Source organism: Ammospiza caudacuta, chromosome 21 (assembly GCF_027887145.1).
Source record: "Ammospiza caudacuta isolate bAmmCau1 chromosome 21, bAmmCau1.pri, whole genome shotgun sequence".
Classification (NCBI taxonomy): Eukaryota; Metazoa; Chordata; class Aves; order Passeriformes; family Passerellidae; genus Ammospiza; species Ammospiza caudacuta.
Window position 1 is genome coordinate 9881544 of NC_080613.1, and position 18101 is coordinate 9899644.

General features: G+C 49.7%; 1 protein-coding gene across 2 annotated transcripts in view; it reads right to left on the reverse strand.

Annotated features, from left to right (window-relative positions):
* Window positions 1-637: 637 nt before the first annotated feature.
* The window catches only part of NSMF (NMDA receptor synaptonuclear signaling and neuronal migration factor), a 47714-nt gene continuing 30250 nt past the window's right edge, over window positions 638-18101 (reverse strand). For both annotated transcript variants that reach the window (XM_058818219.1, XM_058818220.1), the window contains 10 exons: window positions 16063-16115; window positions 14089-14178; window positions 12366-12487; window positions 10627-10710; window positions 9599-9632; window positions 8998-9068; window positions 7900-7979; window positions 6264-6366; window positions 5825-5900; window positions 638-4054 (listed from right to left, as the gene is read on the reverse strand). In XM_058818219.1, the coding sequence (XP_058674202.1) occupies window positions 3957-4054; window positions 5825-5900; window positions 6264-6366; window positions 7900-7979; window positions 8998-9068; window positions 9599-9632; window positions 10627-10710; window positions 12366-12487; window positions 14089-14178; window positions 16063-16115 (811 nt within the window). In that variant the 3' untranslated portion in view covers window positions 638-3956. The remainder of the gene's footprint in view (window positions 4055-5824; window positions 5901-6263; window positions 6367-7899; window positions 7980-8997; window positions 9069-9598; window positions 9633-10626; window positions 10711-12365; window positions 12488-14088; window positions 14179-16062; window positions 16116-18101) is intronic.

Below are 18101 nucleotides of genomic sequence, written 5' to 3' on the forward strand. Positions count from 1 at the left end.
TGTGATGCCCCAGGCCTCTCCCTGGGCACCCTGGGTTCCCTGCAGGCACCAGAGAACATCCTGGGGGCACTCCCAGCTCTGAGCCAGGCTGAGCAGCAGGGCTGGGACAGCTGAGACCCCTCCTGCCCCCTCCTCTCCTGGAGTGACACTGCCAGCCCGGGCCATAACACATTTATCACACTGATCAGCTAAATGTGATAACACATTTATCACACTGATCAGCTAAATGTGATAACACATTTATCACACTGATCAGCTAAATGTGATATAACACATTTATCACACTGATCAGGTAAATGTGATATAACACATTTATCACACCGATCAGGTAAATGTGATATAACACATTTATCACACTGAGCAGGTAAATGTGATATAACACATTTATCACACTGATCAGCTAAATGTGATATAACACATTTATCACACTGATCAGGTAAATGTGATATAACACATTTATCACACCGATCAGGTAAATGTGATATAACACATTTATCACACTGAGCAGGTAAATGTGATATAACACATTTATCACACCGATCAGGTAAATGTGATAACACATTTATCACATTGAACAGCTAAATGTGATAACACATTTATCACATTGAACAGGTAAATGTGATTTTTATCACACTGAACAGGTAAATGTGATAACACATTTATCACACTGATAAGGTAAATGTGATAACACATTTACCCAGGCATGGGCTGGGGGTCACATCCAGCACCACCTCCAGCGAGGGCTGCACAAACCCCACCCTTGCCTGGTGAGCAGCCAGGCTGGCACCCAGCTCAGCCACCTGGGTTTAATCAGCTTCTCTTCAAGTGAACCAGGTGTCCCCACCCCGCTGCCCCTGCTGAAGGCAGCTCCAGGCTCAGAGCAGCAGCTCAGAGCAGCAGCAGTTCCTTGCTGTGACGGGGCAGGGGGATGGAGCTGCTCTTTGCTCAGCCCAGGCACAGGAACTGCCGGAGGCACAGGGCAGAACTGGTTTCAGACACACCCTGAGAGCAGAGGGTGAGAGCTGGAGTGGAACTGCAGATTGTCCCTGTGCCCAAGAGCCACAGCTGCCCCAGGCAGGGCACTGGGAGAGCCCCAGGGCCTCCAGGGGATGCTGCAGGAACACAAGGGGCCTTGGAGCTGTCCTGGCTGGGACCATGCTGGGCTCATCCTTTACAGGCTGCTCTCACTGAAGAACTTCCAGGCTCTATTTTTACCTCTAAATTTTAAAATAATTACAATTTTTATTTGCCTCTGTCAAGCCCTTCCTTTCCCAGCAGCCACCTGAAAAACTCCACCAGTGAAAAAAGGGAATAAAAATGTTTTCCTCTGTCACCAGTGGTTAACTCCAAGGATGCTGCTGCACACAGGACATCAAACATCACAACTCTATTCCAGTCACAGCTCTGAGAAAATTTCATCTCTTTAGGCATATGAATGCTACAAAGGAAAAAATATGTTCATGTCATAAACATCACAAGCTATGAGGAATATAGATCTTTGGAGGGAAATGCATTCATCAGTTGTCATATCCCATAAACTGCACCAGAACAGTCCATAGTGTCCATCCCAACACAGAAATTACTGTATAATCTACCTTCTACTTTGCACCCCAAGTACTACAAGTGGTCAGTGAGGATATACAACAATTCTACAGAGAAATCACTCAAGTGGATACATAAATGGGCCCTTTGGGGGTTAAATAAGATTTTCAATAGTTGCACAATGCTACATTCATGCTACCAAGTTCACTGAATTGGGATCTGAGAAAGGAAGAACAGTTTGCCTGTCTCCAGTTAGGAGGTGAAAGGGTCAGAAAGGGAGAGAGTTTTGTGTCAGCATTTTAATCTTCCCACAGCCATTTCCTTCTCCAGATAACATGACTTTGTGCTTTCAGTGCACCTCTGGCTCCCACCTCTCACGCAGAGCTGGCGGAAGCTCCAATGTTAAACAGAATTGGCATAAATTTGGGGTTCTTTTTCTTTTATATCCGGCACAATTTTCTTCCAAAAGCTACAGACTGGTGCCTGTTCTCCCCTTCACTGTAAGTCTGGCAAACCTGACTGAGTCCAGGGATGAGATGTGGCCACCAAAGCTCCCAACAGCCCACACCTGTCTGTGAGGCTTTCAGTGACTTTAAATACCTCTCTCCACCCATTCCTCTCCTTACTGTATGTACATTATTTCTTCAAAAGTTTTGCTATAAAACTGCTCTAAATGTAAAGGGTTCAGCAGTTCTAGCCAGGGGCCTGTTCCCGAAAATCACAACCACAGGGGGGAAGGAGGACTCTACAGATCAGAACACCAAGTTCTCTTTGTAAGTAATTAAAAGAAGATTTGTACATGTATTTTCCTTCACTTCACAATCAAGAAATTTGAGATAGCAGGAAATCAGGAAAATAAAGTAATCCTTCCCTGTTCCTTCCTTTGCTTGTAAAAGAAATAACTTGTGTCACCTCCCAAAATTGCCAGTGACCTACATAGACTCTAAGTACTATTTGTCCTCTGAAAGGACAGCAGAATGTGAAAAAAGCCCCATTCCCAAAACCAAAAAAGCACCCCCATACCCAACCAAACAAAAATAAATAGATTTCAAAAGGTACCATCAAATACCAAGTACAGACCTGGGCTCTCAGGCTGCTCTGACAGAGCTCAGGGTTTTCTCTGTCCTCCACAGGGAGGGGCTGAGCAGCTCAGACCAAGAAACAGGTCAGGGAAAAGGGGTGGGTTCTGCACAAACAACTGGCAGTCAAGTGAACAAAGAGTCAAACTCATGCTCCAGGCCTGTGCTGTGTCCCTCCAGAAGCATTTCTCCCAAATGCCTCAGTGCTCAGCCCCCGCAGAGGGGTCTCCACACAGGAGAGAGCTCCTCTCCCAACACACAGCAAAACACTGGCATCAACAATTCATTACCATGGCTATTAATTTCTAATTCATTTTTATACCAAAGCGAGCCTGACAGAGGATTCCTAGCCAGGTCCCGTGCTCTAACCTAAAGTATTTCAGCAAAACTAAAGTTCCATAGTTTTGCAAGCAGCAAAGTAGAAAGTAATGAAGTTGTGGCTAACTGGAGGAGAACTACACATTGGTGAGAGCACGTACAGGTAGTGCAGCACAGCTACTCTGAAAGGAACCAAACCAATGCAGCAGACATGCAGGGTCTGCTAACTTATGTTAAAACCTTGTTTGCTGGTGATTAAATATGTCTACAGAAGATATATTACCATTCTGAATATATTTTCAAGCAGACCAAAAATACCTCATCTATTGGTTATGGTGTGTTATTTTTAACTAATTAAATATCAGGAGGGATTTTACCCCCTCCCTTGCTATAAAAATTGCACTTATTTTCTATTAAACAAAACAAACAAAAAGGAAGATTTCAATTCTATATCCCAGTATATATTCACATGGAAATGGGATCATCTTGCTCTAAGCTTGCAGGAGTAGGTGTAGCAGTCCTTGCTCTCCAGGACTCCCAGCACAGAAAGTCCCACCAGGACAACCCCCTGCTCCCTCTGTGCTCTGGTGACTTCTTCACTGTAGTGCATGGGTTAATTGGGTTTGTGGTTTTTTTTTTTTTTTTTTTTGTAAGAAAACCTGAGCTTCAAAAGTCTTTAAAAGGACCTGGAATCAAATCTGGCCCATTCTGACCCAAAACAGCTCAGTTCTGCCAGGAACTCCATCCTGTCCTCATTTCACACAGCTCCTCCTGAGGCCCCGGGGCTCGGACTGAGGCCAGCGAGGTGTCACCGTCATTGTCACCCCCTTCCCTCCAGTCTCTCCTGGCCCAGGAGCCTTTTCCTGCTTCCGAGGGCTCCTCCTTCCCTCCCTTTAGCGCTGCTGCCTCCTGTAGGGCTGTGAAGGGCTCCCCGTGCCAATAAAAAAGTCTCTCTGCAATAAAGCATGACTTCTTGGACACTGGTGATGAGCTTCCTCTTGCAAAGGCTTCTCCAGCTCATAAAATGTCATCGTAATCCAACAGTTTGGAGTGCTGGCGCGTCTTCCAGAGGCGGTAAAGGCGGAAGTCAAAGTAAGTCTCAATCATTTGCTTACCTAGGAGTGAAACCAGGCAGAGGGGTCACACCCTGAAAGGGGCACGAGGGAGAGGTGACAGCACACAGCAGCACAAAGCCCCAGGTTTGTGACACATCCATGGCAAACGCTGACGCTGGGCACGTGGAGGGGCCCGTGAGAGCCAAAGATCTTTTCAGATCTCCTCAACCATGAACAGCTCCCTGTAATCCCCTGGCAGGGTTTGTCCCTGGGGGCAGGAACTGAGCACAAAGTCTGTCTCCAGACTTTGAGCTCTCTGCTCTGAGGGCTGAGGGGAGCTGGGGGCTGGAGATGATCAGCCACAGCCTGCATGAGGCACAGGGACTTCAGGGGCTGTAAAACAAGAGCTAACTCTTGTAAAGAAACACTATAAATAATTAACACTGAAAATTCCAATTTAAAAATACATATTTTTTTAAATCACCAGGCCATCCCTGTCCTGCTGCTGTGTGTGCTGCCAGCAATGAGCTCCCTGCACACACCAGTGCCAGCTGTGCCCCCCAGCCCCTCTGATTGAAGGGGATCTCTCAGGCAGCCAGGAGGTTCATTTGAAAACACAAGGGCAAACAACCCTGCACTCAGACAGGGCTCAAGGAGGGGATTTTCACTTATGAGGCCTGATTAAGATTAGTTTTAGATGACTTTGCAAAGGATTACAAGGGTACACTCTTAGCATGTCCCAGACTGATCAAGGGGATAAATTCAGACGTATTCTTCAGCCCAGCCTCCTGAAAGCTGAGCTGCTCTAATGCCTGCACACAGAACCCACTGCCTGGCCTGCTGAGCTGCCCACAAACCCAGGAATTTCCCTGCAAGCTGCTCCTGGACACATCCCAGCCTGTTTGCTCCTGTGCAGGCACCATGGGCAGCTGAACTGATCATGCACAGGGAACTGAACATGAACAGAGCCTGGGCTGCAGGGAGGTGTCCCTGCCCATGGATGGGCTGGAAGTGGGGGAGCCTGAAGGTCCCTTCCAACCCAAATCAGTCTGTGACTCTGATTCTGTGAGCTCTGTGATTCTGTGACTCTCTGATTCTGTGAGCTCTGCACAGTTAAGCACCAATGTGCTGAACTCCTGCACATTCCTGAGGGTGAAGGGGAGGTAAGAAAAACCCATCAGTGCTGAGACCAGAGCTGTGGGCAGCAGAGAAGTGCCTAGAGCTGAATCCTGCATGGTTTTATTGGCCAAGAACTACAGCAAAGATAAAAGAACAAAATTCAGAATCTGTCACTTGTGAAACTGCTCTGTGAATTACTGACATTGAACAGGAAAAATCCTGTAGAGCTTCTTGAAATATCTTGAGCTACAGAAAAAAAGGGAAAATGGCCAGCAGACTGAGCTGTAGAATGGCCCTGATGGGCCACATCCCCATTGTTTACTGACATAATTTCCTTGGTGCCAGTGGTTTGAGAAGAGACCCCAGCACACCTGGCTACAGAAAAGGTTCTGCTCCATGTGCATTTCCCCCACAGACTCCTCATGCCCTAATAATGCTGGGATCTCCTACACCCAGCCTGGAAAGGTATCTCCTCCTCTGCATTGCCAGGACCCTGGGAGAGGCCTCAGGCACAACAAACAGCATTTGAAATGTGAACAGATGCAGGAACTGCAAGGGGCAGCAGCTGAGCTACACAAAGTGGTTACAAGCAAAACAAAGACCATGGCAGGACTTAAGGGAGTCAAAACTGCTTTTTCATGGAGATGCCCCCCAAAGGAGGCAGACTGGGTAGCAAGGGGTGTGTGTGTCTTTGCACAGGAAATTAATTACCTTGAGCTGATAGTTCAAGTGGAGACTCAAAGGCAACCCTATAAGGATTCATTAAGTTTTTCAGATTCTGAAATAGCTGAAAGGAAAACATACCAGAGTTAAGAGCTGAAAACAGTGATGATCCTGAGCCCCCAGAATTGCCCATCTTTGTTCTGGAAAACCTTCCACCCATGTCCTTTAGAACATCTATCTCACCAGTAAATAAACAAAGCAAGTGCTTTGAACTGCTCCTCTCCTCAAAGGTTTCATTATTTGTCCTGCACATCACTAATCCTTCCTCCCCTGCCCCACAATCCAGAGGGTTCTCCCACTCACAGCTCCCACAGACAGGACAGCAGCACCTTCCCAGCCAGCACAAGAGGCAGGTTTAGAGCTCCCAGTGTGACCCTGGCCTCCCTGGGCCCAGCAGACATCCCAGGGGTGACCCACAGGCTCCTACCTTCTCCCCATTGGGGTTTCCAAGAACATAGCAGCCCATGATGTGGATGATATTTGGTTCAGGATTGACTTTACTCATCAGCCTGCTCAACCTCTTCCAGAAGCTGGAAAAAACAGAACACATAATTAAAATAAAAATCTCTCCTTATAGGCATGATTAATGCCAAGGATGTGTGTACACAGCACTCAGGCAGGGCCCAAGGTTTGTACCCTGGACAGGAAACTGCTCAGGAAGAGCCACTGGATCCCAGACAAGGAAGAACAGGAGCAGAGGCAGGGCCTGAGGAGCAGGTCCAAGTCATGTGGCAGAGAAGGAAGAGCAGCCCACAGAGCCAAGGGAGCTCCAAGGTGAGGAGAAGGGAGCAGAGTCCCCCAAGAGTGCTCTGCAGTGACAGTTTCACCAAGCATCCCCTCCAGCTTCCTCTCTCCTGTTTCTATCAACAAGTGCCCTTTCTGAACACGAGGCTTATCAGTGCACTGGTTCATTTCCAGGGCATGAAATCAGCAGGAACAGTTGCAGAGATTGTTCTGAGTGAGACAATACAGCCCAGGCAGCTCCATGTCAGCCTGTGCTTGGTGCTGCTCACAGTGCAGTGACTGTGACCAGGCACTGGGTGCCTGAGGGATGTGAAACACAACCCCTCCCCTGGGCAGAGGGTTGGAGCAACTTTGGGGGGCTCTAAAGCCCAGGAATTCTTCCCTGGGTGCTCCAACCAGACTGCAGCCTCAGCTTCCCCCAGCACTGCCTCCCAGAACACACAAGCTGGATGGAGACATTCACTTCCAAGCTCCCCAACTTTCAGCTGTGTGTTCACAGCTCCCTGCAGATCCCTGATTTATCAGCTTGGGAGCAGCTATGCCTGGGATGTGCTCAGAATCCTGGATGTGCACACGTGCTGGAGAATTCCACAGCCAGTGTTTGTGCCAGGGCACGAGATTGCTGAGCAGATGTTGATTTTAATACTCAGTTCTCATGCCAACACAAAGTTGTGTAGGAACAGGTTGGTGTACATCCTCCCCCCACAGCCAGGCACTGTTAGCCAAGCAAGTTTGAGCCAGCACAAGCGAGTAGGCAGCAAAACAGGCAAAGCTTTACTCTCTGCAAGGAGCAGCAAAATTGCTCAGCACTCCCAGCTGAAGGCTGGCATGTTAGTGAAAAGCCTCCTCAGTAACAGACTGGACTTTGAGCAGGCTTTGCAGAGACAAATTCCATTCTCCCTGGCCAGAGTCAGCTGTGGGGGAACACCCTGGATTTCTGCCACAGCCACAGCTTAGCAATGGTATCACAGCACCACAGGCTCGAGGTGCATGTTCTGATTTCTGGTCAGCAAGGCTGTTTTTAGTAGAATAAATATCTTTTTTTCCCCTCCTTTTTTGACAGTCTCTATGCACAGAGACACTAAACACATTTAAGAATAAATCTCCTGGTGACAGGGCTGCAGCACTCCAGGGATGAGCTCAGCTCTGCCACCTTTGCTGTCACCCTGAATGAGCTGTGAGCTGCTGTTCAATGCCTCCTCAGCCTCCTCATCCCCTGACCAAGCCACCCCAGCTCCCTTCACTTCTCCTCCACCACGTGCTGCAAACATTGAGCAAATCCAGCAGAGAAACACCATGAACACAGCACAGCCACTCACAGGATCAGATCTTCCTCCTTCTCCACTTTGGCAAAAGTGGCAACTTTGTTCTTTAACAAGTATAAATGCCCGGGGCCTCCCTGCAAGAGACAGACAGACAGACAGATGGAAACCCCTTTGTACAGACCCTGCATGAGTTTCCTGTCCTGCCCAGGCATTCCCAGAAGTGCCACAAGGGAGCAGGGCAGCCCAGCAGTGCAGACACATCCACACACAGGCAGTGTGCTGGGGGCTGCATTCCCTGGTTTTTGCTGCTCCGTGCCCACATCACTCTAGAAAGGCACAAAAATAGGTTTAAAACGCCACTGTGGGTGGCTGGAGAGTAACAGGGAAGACAAGAAAGTCCCTGTCACTGGGGGATGCTGGGGGTGGGCAGAGGAGCAGCTGAGCACAGCAGGGGCTGCAGGCAGGGCTGGCACTGCAGAGGAACTGCCCTGGGGCAGCAGGAGCATGAACAGACTGACACAGCACCAGCAACAGTAAAGTCACAATCTCAGGTCAGTGTGCAGCAAAGCTGCTCCTCTGCAGCTCTGGGCACCTGGAGGGAGTTAAGTCAGGTCACCCTTCCCACTTCTCATGGCACAGCTGCTGGGGAAGCCACAGCTGACCGCCACCAGAACAGCAAACTTGGGAAGGAAATCCCCAGCACCCCCCAAATCCAGCAGGGCCTGGATTGTCCCAGCCACAGCTCCAGCCTGACCCTGCTTCTGCATCCTCTGGCTCCCAGCTGAGCCACCTGCCAGTCTGACCCACAACCCCTGTCACACTGAAACTGGATGGAAACCATAACCATGACACTGCAAGTACTTCTTCTTTCTCTGAAACCCTTTCTAGGTTAGTGCTGATGCTAGTTTGTCTGGGGTTCCTTGAGAGAATCAGCCCAGCTCCTCACTTGGCCTCACTAAATCAGATTTGATTTCCTGCTGTCTCAGCAACTTGGGATTGCTCCATGTCTGGGTAATGGGAAGTGAAAGATGCGCCTTGGCAGCGACTTTAATGGAAGCTGACTTTGGAATATTGGTTCCTCTATGTCACTTTCCCCACAGAAAATGACAAATTTGTGACAAACCACCCAAGTGCTTAACAACTTTCATGTACCTGGCAAAATATCAGCATCTTCCAGATTTTGCAGCCTTTCCGATAAATGTTCAGCTTCTTCTCTATTTCCTCTGCAAAAAAAAAACAAAACCCAACCAAACAAAACATGTTGGAAAAGATGAACCATGGACAAAGGTCAAAATTAATCTCATTCCTTTACACGTAGTCCTGAGGGCAGGAAGCTGAGCTGAGGGTGCTCAGTACATGCCAAGGATGCTGTGGGAGCAGGGAATGTCAGCAGGTGACAGAGAAAGGATGGAACAGCACCAGACACTGCTCTGTGGTGACCACAGCTCTGGAGCAGCCCCAGCCCTCCTGGCCTCTGTCACTGCTCCCACTCCCCACCACAGGTACAATGAACAGGCAGCTGCTGCCCCGTGCCTCAGTTTCCCTGCTGCAGACCATGAGTTTAGCACAGAAAACAGGTCAAAGTGAATGTTTATTGCAGCAGCACATCCAAGAGCAGCCAGCTGACTGTCAGGGGTCACTGGGGTGACAAAAACAACTCTGTGCGTGAAGCACAGGGCAGCTGAGTGACTTAAATATTGATGGTTACATTTGCAATGGGCAGGAGATAGAAAAGGAGGCAACACTGACATACCCAGGATGTCATCAAAGGTGGCGTGTTCATGGTCCTGGAAACCAAGAGAGAAGACATGTAAAGGCTCACTGTCACTGCACCAGCTCCCTAATAACCACACAATCCCACTCCAAGGATGCTTTAAGAGCACATTTACACCAACTGATGGCTGCTGGTCACAGCAGCAGTAACCCTCACCCCAAACCACACCTCAGCACAGAAGCTGAACAGTCCATGAAGATCAAATCCACCCAAAGCTTGCAGCTGAAGCCTGCAGACACATCCAAAGCACAGACTGTCCCTCAGATGCAGTCAACATCAGCAGTGCCTGTTTGCCTGTGTTTTGCAGCCACTCTCAGGCTCTACCCCTGTCCAAGCTGGCTGACAAACAGCTGCACTCCCAGCACAGCTGCCTCTGCCACAGCAGGGTCATCAGGAGCCCTGAACAACCCTCCAAGGAGAGAGACAAGAGCAGCAAGGCTAAACCCCAGCAGCACAGCCTGCTGCACACTGGCAGTGCCCTTGCTGGGCTCCCAGTCCCACCCTCCCTTGCAAATTAAGTGATTAGAAAAAGAAACCCATGACTCCTCACTGCTGTGTCAGACCCCTGCTCAGGCCAGACTCCCAGGGAAAAGCCAGAGTTAAATTAATGACTGACAGGGACACCCCACTGCCCATGGGGTGATGGGGTTGGTGTTTCACTGCTGAGCTCTGAGTGCTGCTTATCCCAAGGATGAGCATAAGGAGGAGCCCTAAGCCTGGCAATGCCTGCCCTGCCTTCCCTTGGCAATCCTCCCACACAGCCTGGCTGGGCTGCAGAGCCCAGAGCCCACAAGTGCCATTTCCACCCCACCTGGCCGTTCCACCTAGACCTGAGCCCCCACAAAGCTCCCCCAGACCCCAAAGCTGGGCTCAGCACACCCCCAGCCCCTTCCTGACAGCTTTTCCAAATCACATCAGCATTTTGGAGTCACCCTAACAGGAACTAGGGAAATAAAAAAGTGTCTGCATGACTCGTGCTCTCACCACAGCAGAAGGGATTTACTCACATAGAGGATGGGGATGATGGAGGGGTCGTCCCTGCGGATGATTGTTGGGACATACTCTGCTTTGGGCACCTTGGAAGAGATGAGCTGCAAAGGGGAACAAAGGTGCAACAGCATGAGGAGAAGCCAGCAGAGTCTGGACAGAAGGACAAAGGCCATAAACCCTGTTCAGCTGTCTCAGTGTGACTCGAGGAGCAGCTAACCCAGTTTAGCCATATCCCATTGGAAAGTTTCCAGCCCAGAGCACCCCCAGGGCTGCTGAGTGCCCTGAGTGCCACATGAGCACACAGCTCTGCCCCCAGGCTGCACTGGGCCCAGAACAGGCTGGAAAGGGGACACTGGGCTGCACAGAGGATGGAGCAGCTCGTGCACCACCATGGATGGCTGTATCCTGTCACTGTGGTATTTTCTGAAAGATCCCTTCACTGGGATTTCTTCTCCTGCGAAGTTGATAAGCCTCAGAGAAAAACATAAATAATAATTATCTGATTTGTTTCTCCTGTGTTTGGCTGCTTTGGAATGTGGTCTGGACATTGTTTACCCATGTGAATTGTTTTTACTTAATGACCAATCACAGACAGCTGTGCCAGACTGTCTGAGTCAGTCACGAGTTTTTATTATTCCCTCTTGTTAAGCCTTCTGTCTGTACCCTTCTCTTTCTTTAGTATAGTTATAATATAATATAATATAATATAATATAATATAATATAATATAATATAATATAATATAATAATAAACCAGCCTTCTGAGAACATGGAGTCAGATTCTCATCTCTTACCTTGTCCTGGGGACCCTCACAAACACCACAGTATCCCAGTGAGGATCACTCCTGCAAAACCTGCTTTTGGCTGTAGGGAGTGTTCAGTGTCTGGTGGGACCTGCTCAGGGTCCAGCCAAGGGCTGGCCCTGCCCCAGGCACAGCAGGCACAGGGCTGCAAGTGTCAGACAGTGCTGACAACTCTGGCTGAAGCCTCAGCTGGCACCAGCAGCACCAGAGCCTGAACTCTGTTGTGATTCCAGGCCCCTCAGTTCCAGTATGGCAGCAGAGCTGGCAGTGGTGCTCAGGTCTCTGTTTTCAGGGTTAACAAGCCTCAGGCTGACTTGGTTCTGTGTTGGTGTCATGTAGCATTCACATTCTCTGAAAAAATTCCTTCACCCAGGGATTTTCTCCTGGGAAGCTGAGATGCCTCAGAGAAAAGGAAAACAATTCTTATCTCATTTGCTTCTCTTGTGTTGTGCTCATGTGGAATGTGTTTGGAGATTGCTCACCCACAGGTGATTGTTCCATTGCATTCTGCTGGGAGTTGTTTTCACTCTTTGGCCAATCAGGGCCAAGCTGTGTCAGGACTCTGGAGAGAGTCATGAGTTTTCATTATTAACTTTTTAGCATTCTGTAAGTATCCTTTCTGTATTCTTTAGTATAGTACAGTATTCTTTATATAATATAGTATTATAAAATAATAAATTAGCCTTGTGAAAACATGGGGTCAGATACATAATTCCTCCCTTCATTGGGGCATTCCCTGCAAATACAATGGTGTCATTCCTGCTCTGATTTGGACTACAGATCCCTCCTTCTAGTTTTATTTCAATGCACCACCTGATCTGAGCCTGTGTCAACTCTTGGTTCATCTCTGACTGACCCTCACAGACCCCTGAGCCTATACAACACACTTCCCATGAAGATCCTGAACTCAGCAGCACTGAAAGGACAGGCAGAGCATGAGCTGGAAACACTCACCATTATTTTTGGTGGAATAAAGTCTTCTCCGTCACATGCCATGGCTTCAAGTTCCTTTTCTGCTTCCCAGTTCAAGTCAAAGTCACCATCCAGAGTCCCGCAGGAATCCTGAAGGTCATGGCCTGCCAGAACACAGCAGGGACCATTACAAGGGCAGAACAGCCTTCCCCACTCCATCCTGCCTTGGCAGCTTCCTCACAAGAGGTGCCACGACACTCGTGCTCTCTTGTCACCACAGAGTGACAGACACCACTCTGGGGCTGGTGCCTTCAAACAGACAAACATGTAACAAATGAAGAGTGCACAGAGAGCTCACGGCACGTGTCACAGAACTTCAGCACTCTCGCAGTCACCAAGCTTGGCTTTCAAATGCTAAGTCACAACAGTCACCCTGTCACTCCAGAAATGGGGAAGGAGACAGAACACAGACAGACTCTCTACACTTCAGCACTGCCAGGCTGATAAGCAGAAGTCCAAAGACTTCAAAGCTGGTCTCCTTGTAGTAATTACTGCTCTGACTACATCTTTTCAGGGATCATAAAGAAAATCTGACTTGTGGGTCAGACTGATCCTGGCAGAGAAGTCTTAGAGCGTGCGTGAGGACAGCTGCAACAAACACAGTCATATTGCAACAGTAGACTTGAACTTGCTCTCCAAATCGACCTTACCTGTTGGCCTTCAATGCCTCCTGGGGAAAAAAACATCTGGAAGGAATATAATTGACCATTAAAGGTTAAAAACAGAGATGGTTGCTGGACTGAGGAAAGAGAACCGAGGTGCCGCTGTTTGTGCCTTTGGGGATGTCCGAGTTTCGCTGGGCAGTGCCTGGAGCCTGTGTGAACCACAGCTTCCCATGGCTTTCCATGGCTTTCCCATCTGCCTCCGGGCAGCTGAGGGAGCAGGGAGAAGTCAGACTGCCAAACAACAGGGTCATGTTGTGAACCTGGCCTTTCACACACCTCCCCTTGCAACCTGGGTCTTCTAAAGCTAGCAGGGCCAGATCTCATGCTTACCTGGTAGATCAGGTCATTTCATTAGTGAAATTCACTTCAACATGGGCAAACTCATATCCACCAAGCTCCTGCCTACAGGCTTGCAATAAAATCTGTGTAAAACAGACACTCCCTTTATAAGAATACAGATGCTGGCATTCCTTCCTGTAAATGAACACAACAGCATCTCAGTCCCCTCAAGCAGAACATGGCAGCATTACTGGGGATTCCCAGAGGGATTCCTGGCAGCCCAAATGAAGATCAGATTGCCCCAAACTATCACCTGTGCAGGAAATCAAAGCTCCATGTCATCAGCTGTATTCTTGAGCTATTCCAGGCTAGGAAAGAGCTCAGAAGGGGCTCCTGCATGGGAAGCCACGTTAGCCCCATTACGGTGAAGGCAGCCTTGGACTGGTGAGTTTCCAGAGAGGTTGTTTTGGTGCCAAGAGGATAAGGGATGATGGGAACAGAGTAAGAGAGTTGTACCACTGGGTACCCTTTGGCAACCGCTCAATAATCTGAGGTTGGATGAGTGGTGCTCTACAAATAAATACAGGTACACACAGATGAACAGGTACATACACCTGGAGCGTTACCTGCTCCGATCTAGGAAACTAAAAAAGGATCACAGACAGGACAGAGGGCACAGAGGAGTTACTCCAGTGGGACTCCAGCCAACAACTGCTGGAGGGTTTGCCCACAGGAGGAAGCTCAAAGGACTCAGAACTCACTTTCTCGAGAGTCATGGAAGGAATCAGCTTTGATGGGAGTCGGGTCACTCCAGGACCTGCTGAAGCTCCTCTCACGCCGTTCGGCAAATGCTAAAGGATAAAACCAGAGCATGACATTAACAGATCCCAAAGCACCTCTGCTGCTGCCAGCAAACAAATCATCCAGCAGATTGCCACCAAAGCCACACATCACAGACTCCCTTGGGCTGCTCCTTCCATTTGCCAAACGTGAGTCCTTTCCACACAGCAGAGACAAGTGCCCACTTGTGCACAGGATGGGACATGGAACACAGAAAAAGGACAACACTTGATGGTCTCTCCTCAAATGTACACAGCGCAAACCTCAATTTAACCAAGGCCGGCCCAGTGTCCCAGTGTAAGTGCTCAGATTCCAAGGCCTCACAGAAATATGCACTGCAACACCTGCATGGCCAGAAGGCAGCTGTAGTGCTCCAGTAAGTTCTCCCTTCATGTTCTACTGGCATCCCAGTCAGAGCTGGACCAAACAGCAGGGAGGGGATGTCTCTGGAAAGCTCACGCTTTCTACAATTTGTTGCAAAAGAGGAAATCCTTCAGCCTTTGCTTGCCTGCACTCTTGTGAGCACTACTCATGGCTTTTTTTCCTCCCAAGGAGTGCTGTATTGTTTGCACTGGCATTTCTCAAGCACAAACCAGGGAGCTTGGCTCAGATGGCTGCACCGCAGGCAAATTCCTGGGAACTGGCAACCCCCGTGTCTGACTTGGCAAGCCCATGTGAGAGCCATTGTGCCAGGATTAACAGCCACTTATGGGCACTAATACCTATTTCTGGTGGCAGACAGAGTGTGCAGCAGGGAATTGAGTAACAGCAGCACAGGAATTCACTGAAGATCAGCACCACAAGAGCAGCCTGTCCCCTGCTGAAGTGTGGCCAGGGTGGGTGTCTGGGGAGACAAATGATGGCTTCAGTTCTTCGGGTAATCTCCATCCTCAGCTTTCAGATAACCCAGGCATTTAGCTACTGTGCACAGAAAGAAAGCTTTGAAAACATGACCCAAGAGTTCCTGAGGCAGAGCCAAGCCTGAGTTTCACAGAGGTAAGCCCTGTCCACGTCAGGCAGTGCTAACTCAGATGCCAGTGAAGACTCTGGAAAGGGCAAAGCTCTTTGCTGATCACTTCCCACAGCACATGAGAAAGGAAAGAATGCAAATTGAACTCAGCAATGCTTTACTGGGGGCACTCTGTACATGATGCCTGGCCAGGGAGGTTGGGAAGAACAAGATGCTTTCTCTTCTGGAGCAATCCTCAGCTCCCAGGAGCAGGTTACGCCACTTTCACAGCACTAAGGGAATTGCCCAATCAAGTTTTGGAGGATTATTGCCTTCACCAGGGAAAGGGAACTGCAATTTTTCAGGCCTAAGAGGTGATTTCTTCCCCAGTGAGGCATAACGTTCCCTGATTTGCCCCTTGCTCCAATCTCTTCTCTGATCCTCTTCTTTCTTCCTTCCACCATCATCTCAGTTCCCCCAGGCAACTCTCCCGCAGGGCCAGCTGTGGAGATGACAGTGGGACAGGGCAGGAGGGGACAGCCAGCAGTCTGTGTGGCACACGGAGCCACAGCTGGTCACAGCTGCAGAGAGAGGCCAGGCAGCTCTGCTCAACTCCCAGCCCCGGTTCTCCTCACTGGCCTCCACCCCAGTGATCACCAAAATGCACACAGGGGACAAGGATGCTGCAGCTTTCCTTCCATGCCTTGCACCAGAGATGTCCCACAGCCACAGCAAGGGTCCTTGGGAACAGCCCCCAGGCTGCTGCAGGCATCCACATGTCCTGGACACTCACAACCACCTGATCTTCTTATTTGTAGGGTAAAATGGCACCAACAGGTCAATTCCTCTCTCCAGCCCAAAGCCAGTTCTTTCAACCCACATCTGCATGTGACAAAATGCCCACAGAGCCCAGCTCCTCACAGACACACTTCCAGTGCTCACTTACTTTGTGCTTTAACCCTTCGGCTCCCCACCATGCGGAGGTGCTTCCGAAAATTCCTGCAAGAAAGGCCAAACACAACCTTTGAGAAAGGAGACAAGAAGCAACACCTGGGCCCAGCAGGACTGTGAAAACAGGGAGGAAGAAAAGAAAATAAAATGGGGATGATGGTCTATTTCCCTCTGGGCATTCCAAAGCTGGAGACCAGGTCCACAGCCTGCAGTGATTTAGTGCTGGGATGGTGATGTTCATTGAGTGGGGCTGTTCTGAGCTCCCTGGGCTGCTGGTACAGGGCAAGTGGGGTCCCACAGGGCAGCCCTCTGCTCATGGCTGCTTTCCCTTGCCTCTGATTAAGCTTTACCTGTGCTGTATTTGCTGAGGACACCTGTGCTGGCAGTGTTCCCTCTTTTCCTGGTAAAGAGCAGTAACTGCTCCCCTCTCTGCAGCAGAACGTGGGGTGCCCAGGCTCTGCACACTGGGGGCTGTGCTCATTCCCAAACACAGCTCCTAAAACCCCTCCTGTGCTGTTGGTAACCATGCAGCTCGTGCTGCTCTCCAGGCACAGCTGGGGAGGACCAAAGCACATTCTCCCTCCTTGCACAGCATAGTTCAGTGATGCTGCCTGTCCCCATGGGCCTGCTCTCCCTGTGTGCTGCCCTGGCCTGGCCTCACAGGCAGGTCCAGAGGGGCTGCAGAGCACACAGCTGCAGGGGAAAGCCCTGGGGAGCAGCTACACCCCAGCAGAGCACACAGCTGCAGGGGAAAGCCCTGGGGAGCAGCTACACCCCAGCAGAGCACACAGCTGCAGGGGAAAGCCCTGGGGAGCAGCTACACCCCAGCAGAGCACACAGCTGCAGGGGAAAGCCCTGGGGAGCAGCTACACCCCAGAGCCAGCTCTGTGTGAAACAGAATGTCCTGGCCACTCCTCAGAGGCCATGGCCAAGGGACTCTGTCCAGCCCCTCCAAGTGCATGGGACCAGTTTCTCATCACTCACGAGGCAGGAACAGGACAGGAACAAACAGGACATCAGAAGAGACAGGGAGAAGCAGAATCAAGAGCAGTGTCACCTCTCCATGAACCCTTTTTAGTGACTGTGGCTTCACCCCACAGTGCAGCCCCATGCACTGGGCACCCTGGAGTGGGGGAGCCTTCCTGGACTCCTTGTGGCCCCCAAAACACAGGGCAAACACCAGGCAACAGACACCACAGCTGGTGAAAGGGGTAAGTCACAGGTTGTCTGACTCACACACAGGTTAGTGGGATGAGTAAGGACATGGTACAACCATGCAGATGCTTTAGCAAACTGACTGGAACAAAAGACACTTCCAGCACTGACAAGAATTGGTTAAGAGAATCTCAGATCCATCTGCTCCTGCCCAGGAGATCCACACAAACACAGTCCTCATGGAGAGCACTGCACCCACGTCACCTCCTGCACTTCCCCTCTTTGGCCTGGGAGCTCTTGCTGTCATCAGGCTCCAAATCCAGCAAGAAGCAAAACCAGCAGCTGGGAGCAGCATTGTTCCATGCCAAACTTCTGTCTACACTTGGGCTATTAATGTTTCCCAAAGATTTATTTTGTCTCTACTTGGGTCCATGAAGATTTACTGCTGTGGATGAGACAAGTGCTCCTTTAGGCACATCCCTGGCCTGGCTCTTTGTACAAAGCTTTCTGGGGTGCACCATCACTTACAGTGCATTCCATTAAAATCCAAATAAATACAGCATTTTGAAGGAACCAGGGCTGTTCTTTACACAAAGAAGTCTCAGACATATGTTATATGGAAATCTTTATGGTTTGTTGTGAGCCTGAGATCATAGCAGACACTCAGCATCATTGTTAATTGCCCAAGGCCACTGTCATATCCTTTGGGCTTTTGGCATTTTGGAGTAAAACCCGCTTTTCTTTTAAATGCTCAGCTGTCCTTTCCACAGAGGACTTTCTTCAGACCCTGGGGGAAGAGGGGTAAAGCAGCCTTTGCATAGAAGAAGGTTGCTCCCAGCTGCCTGGACAGCTTGGGCTCTCCCTTGAGAGACTCTCCTA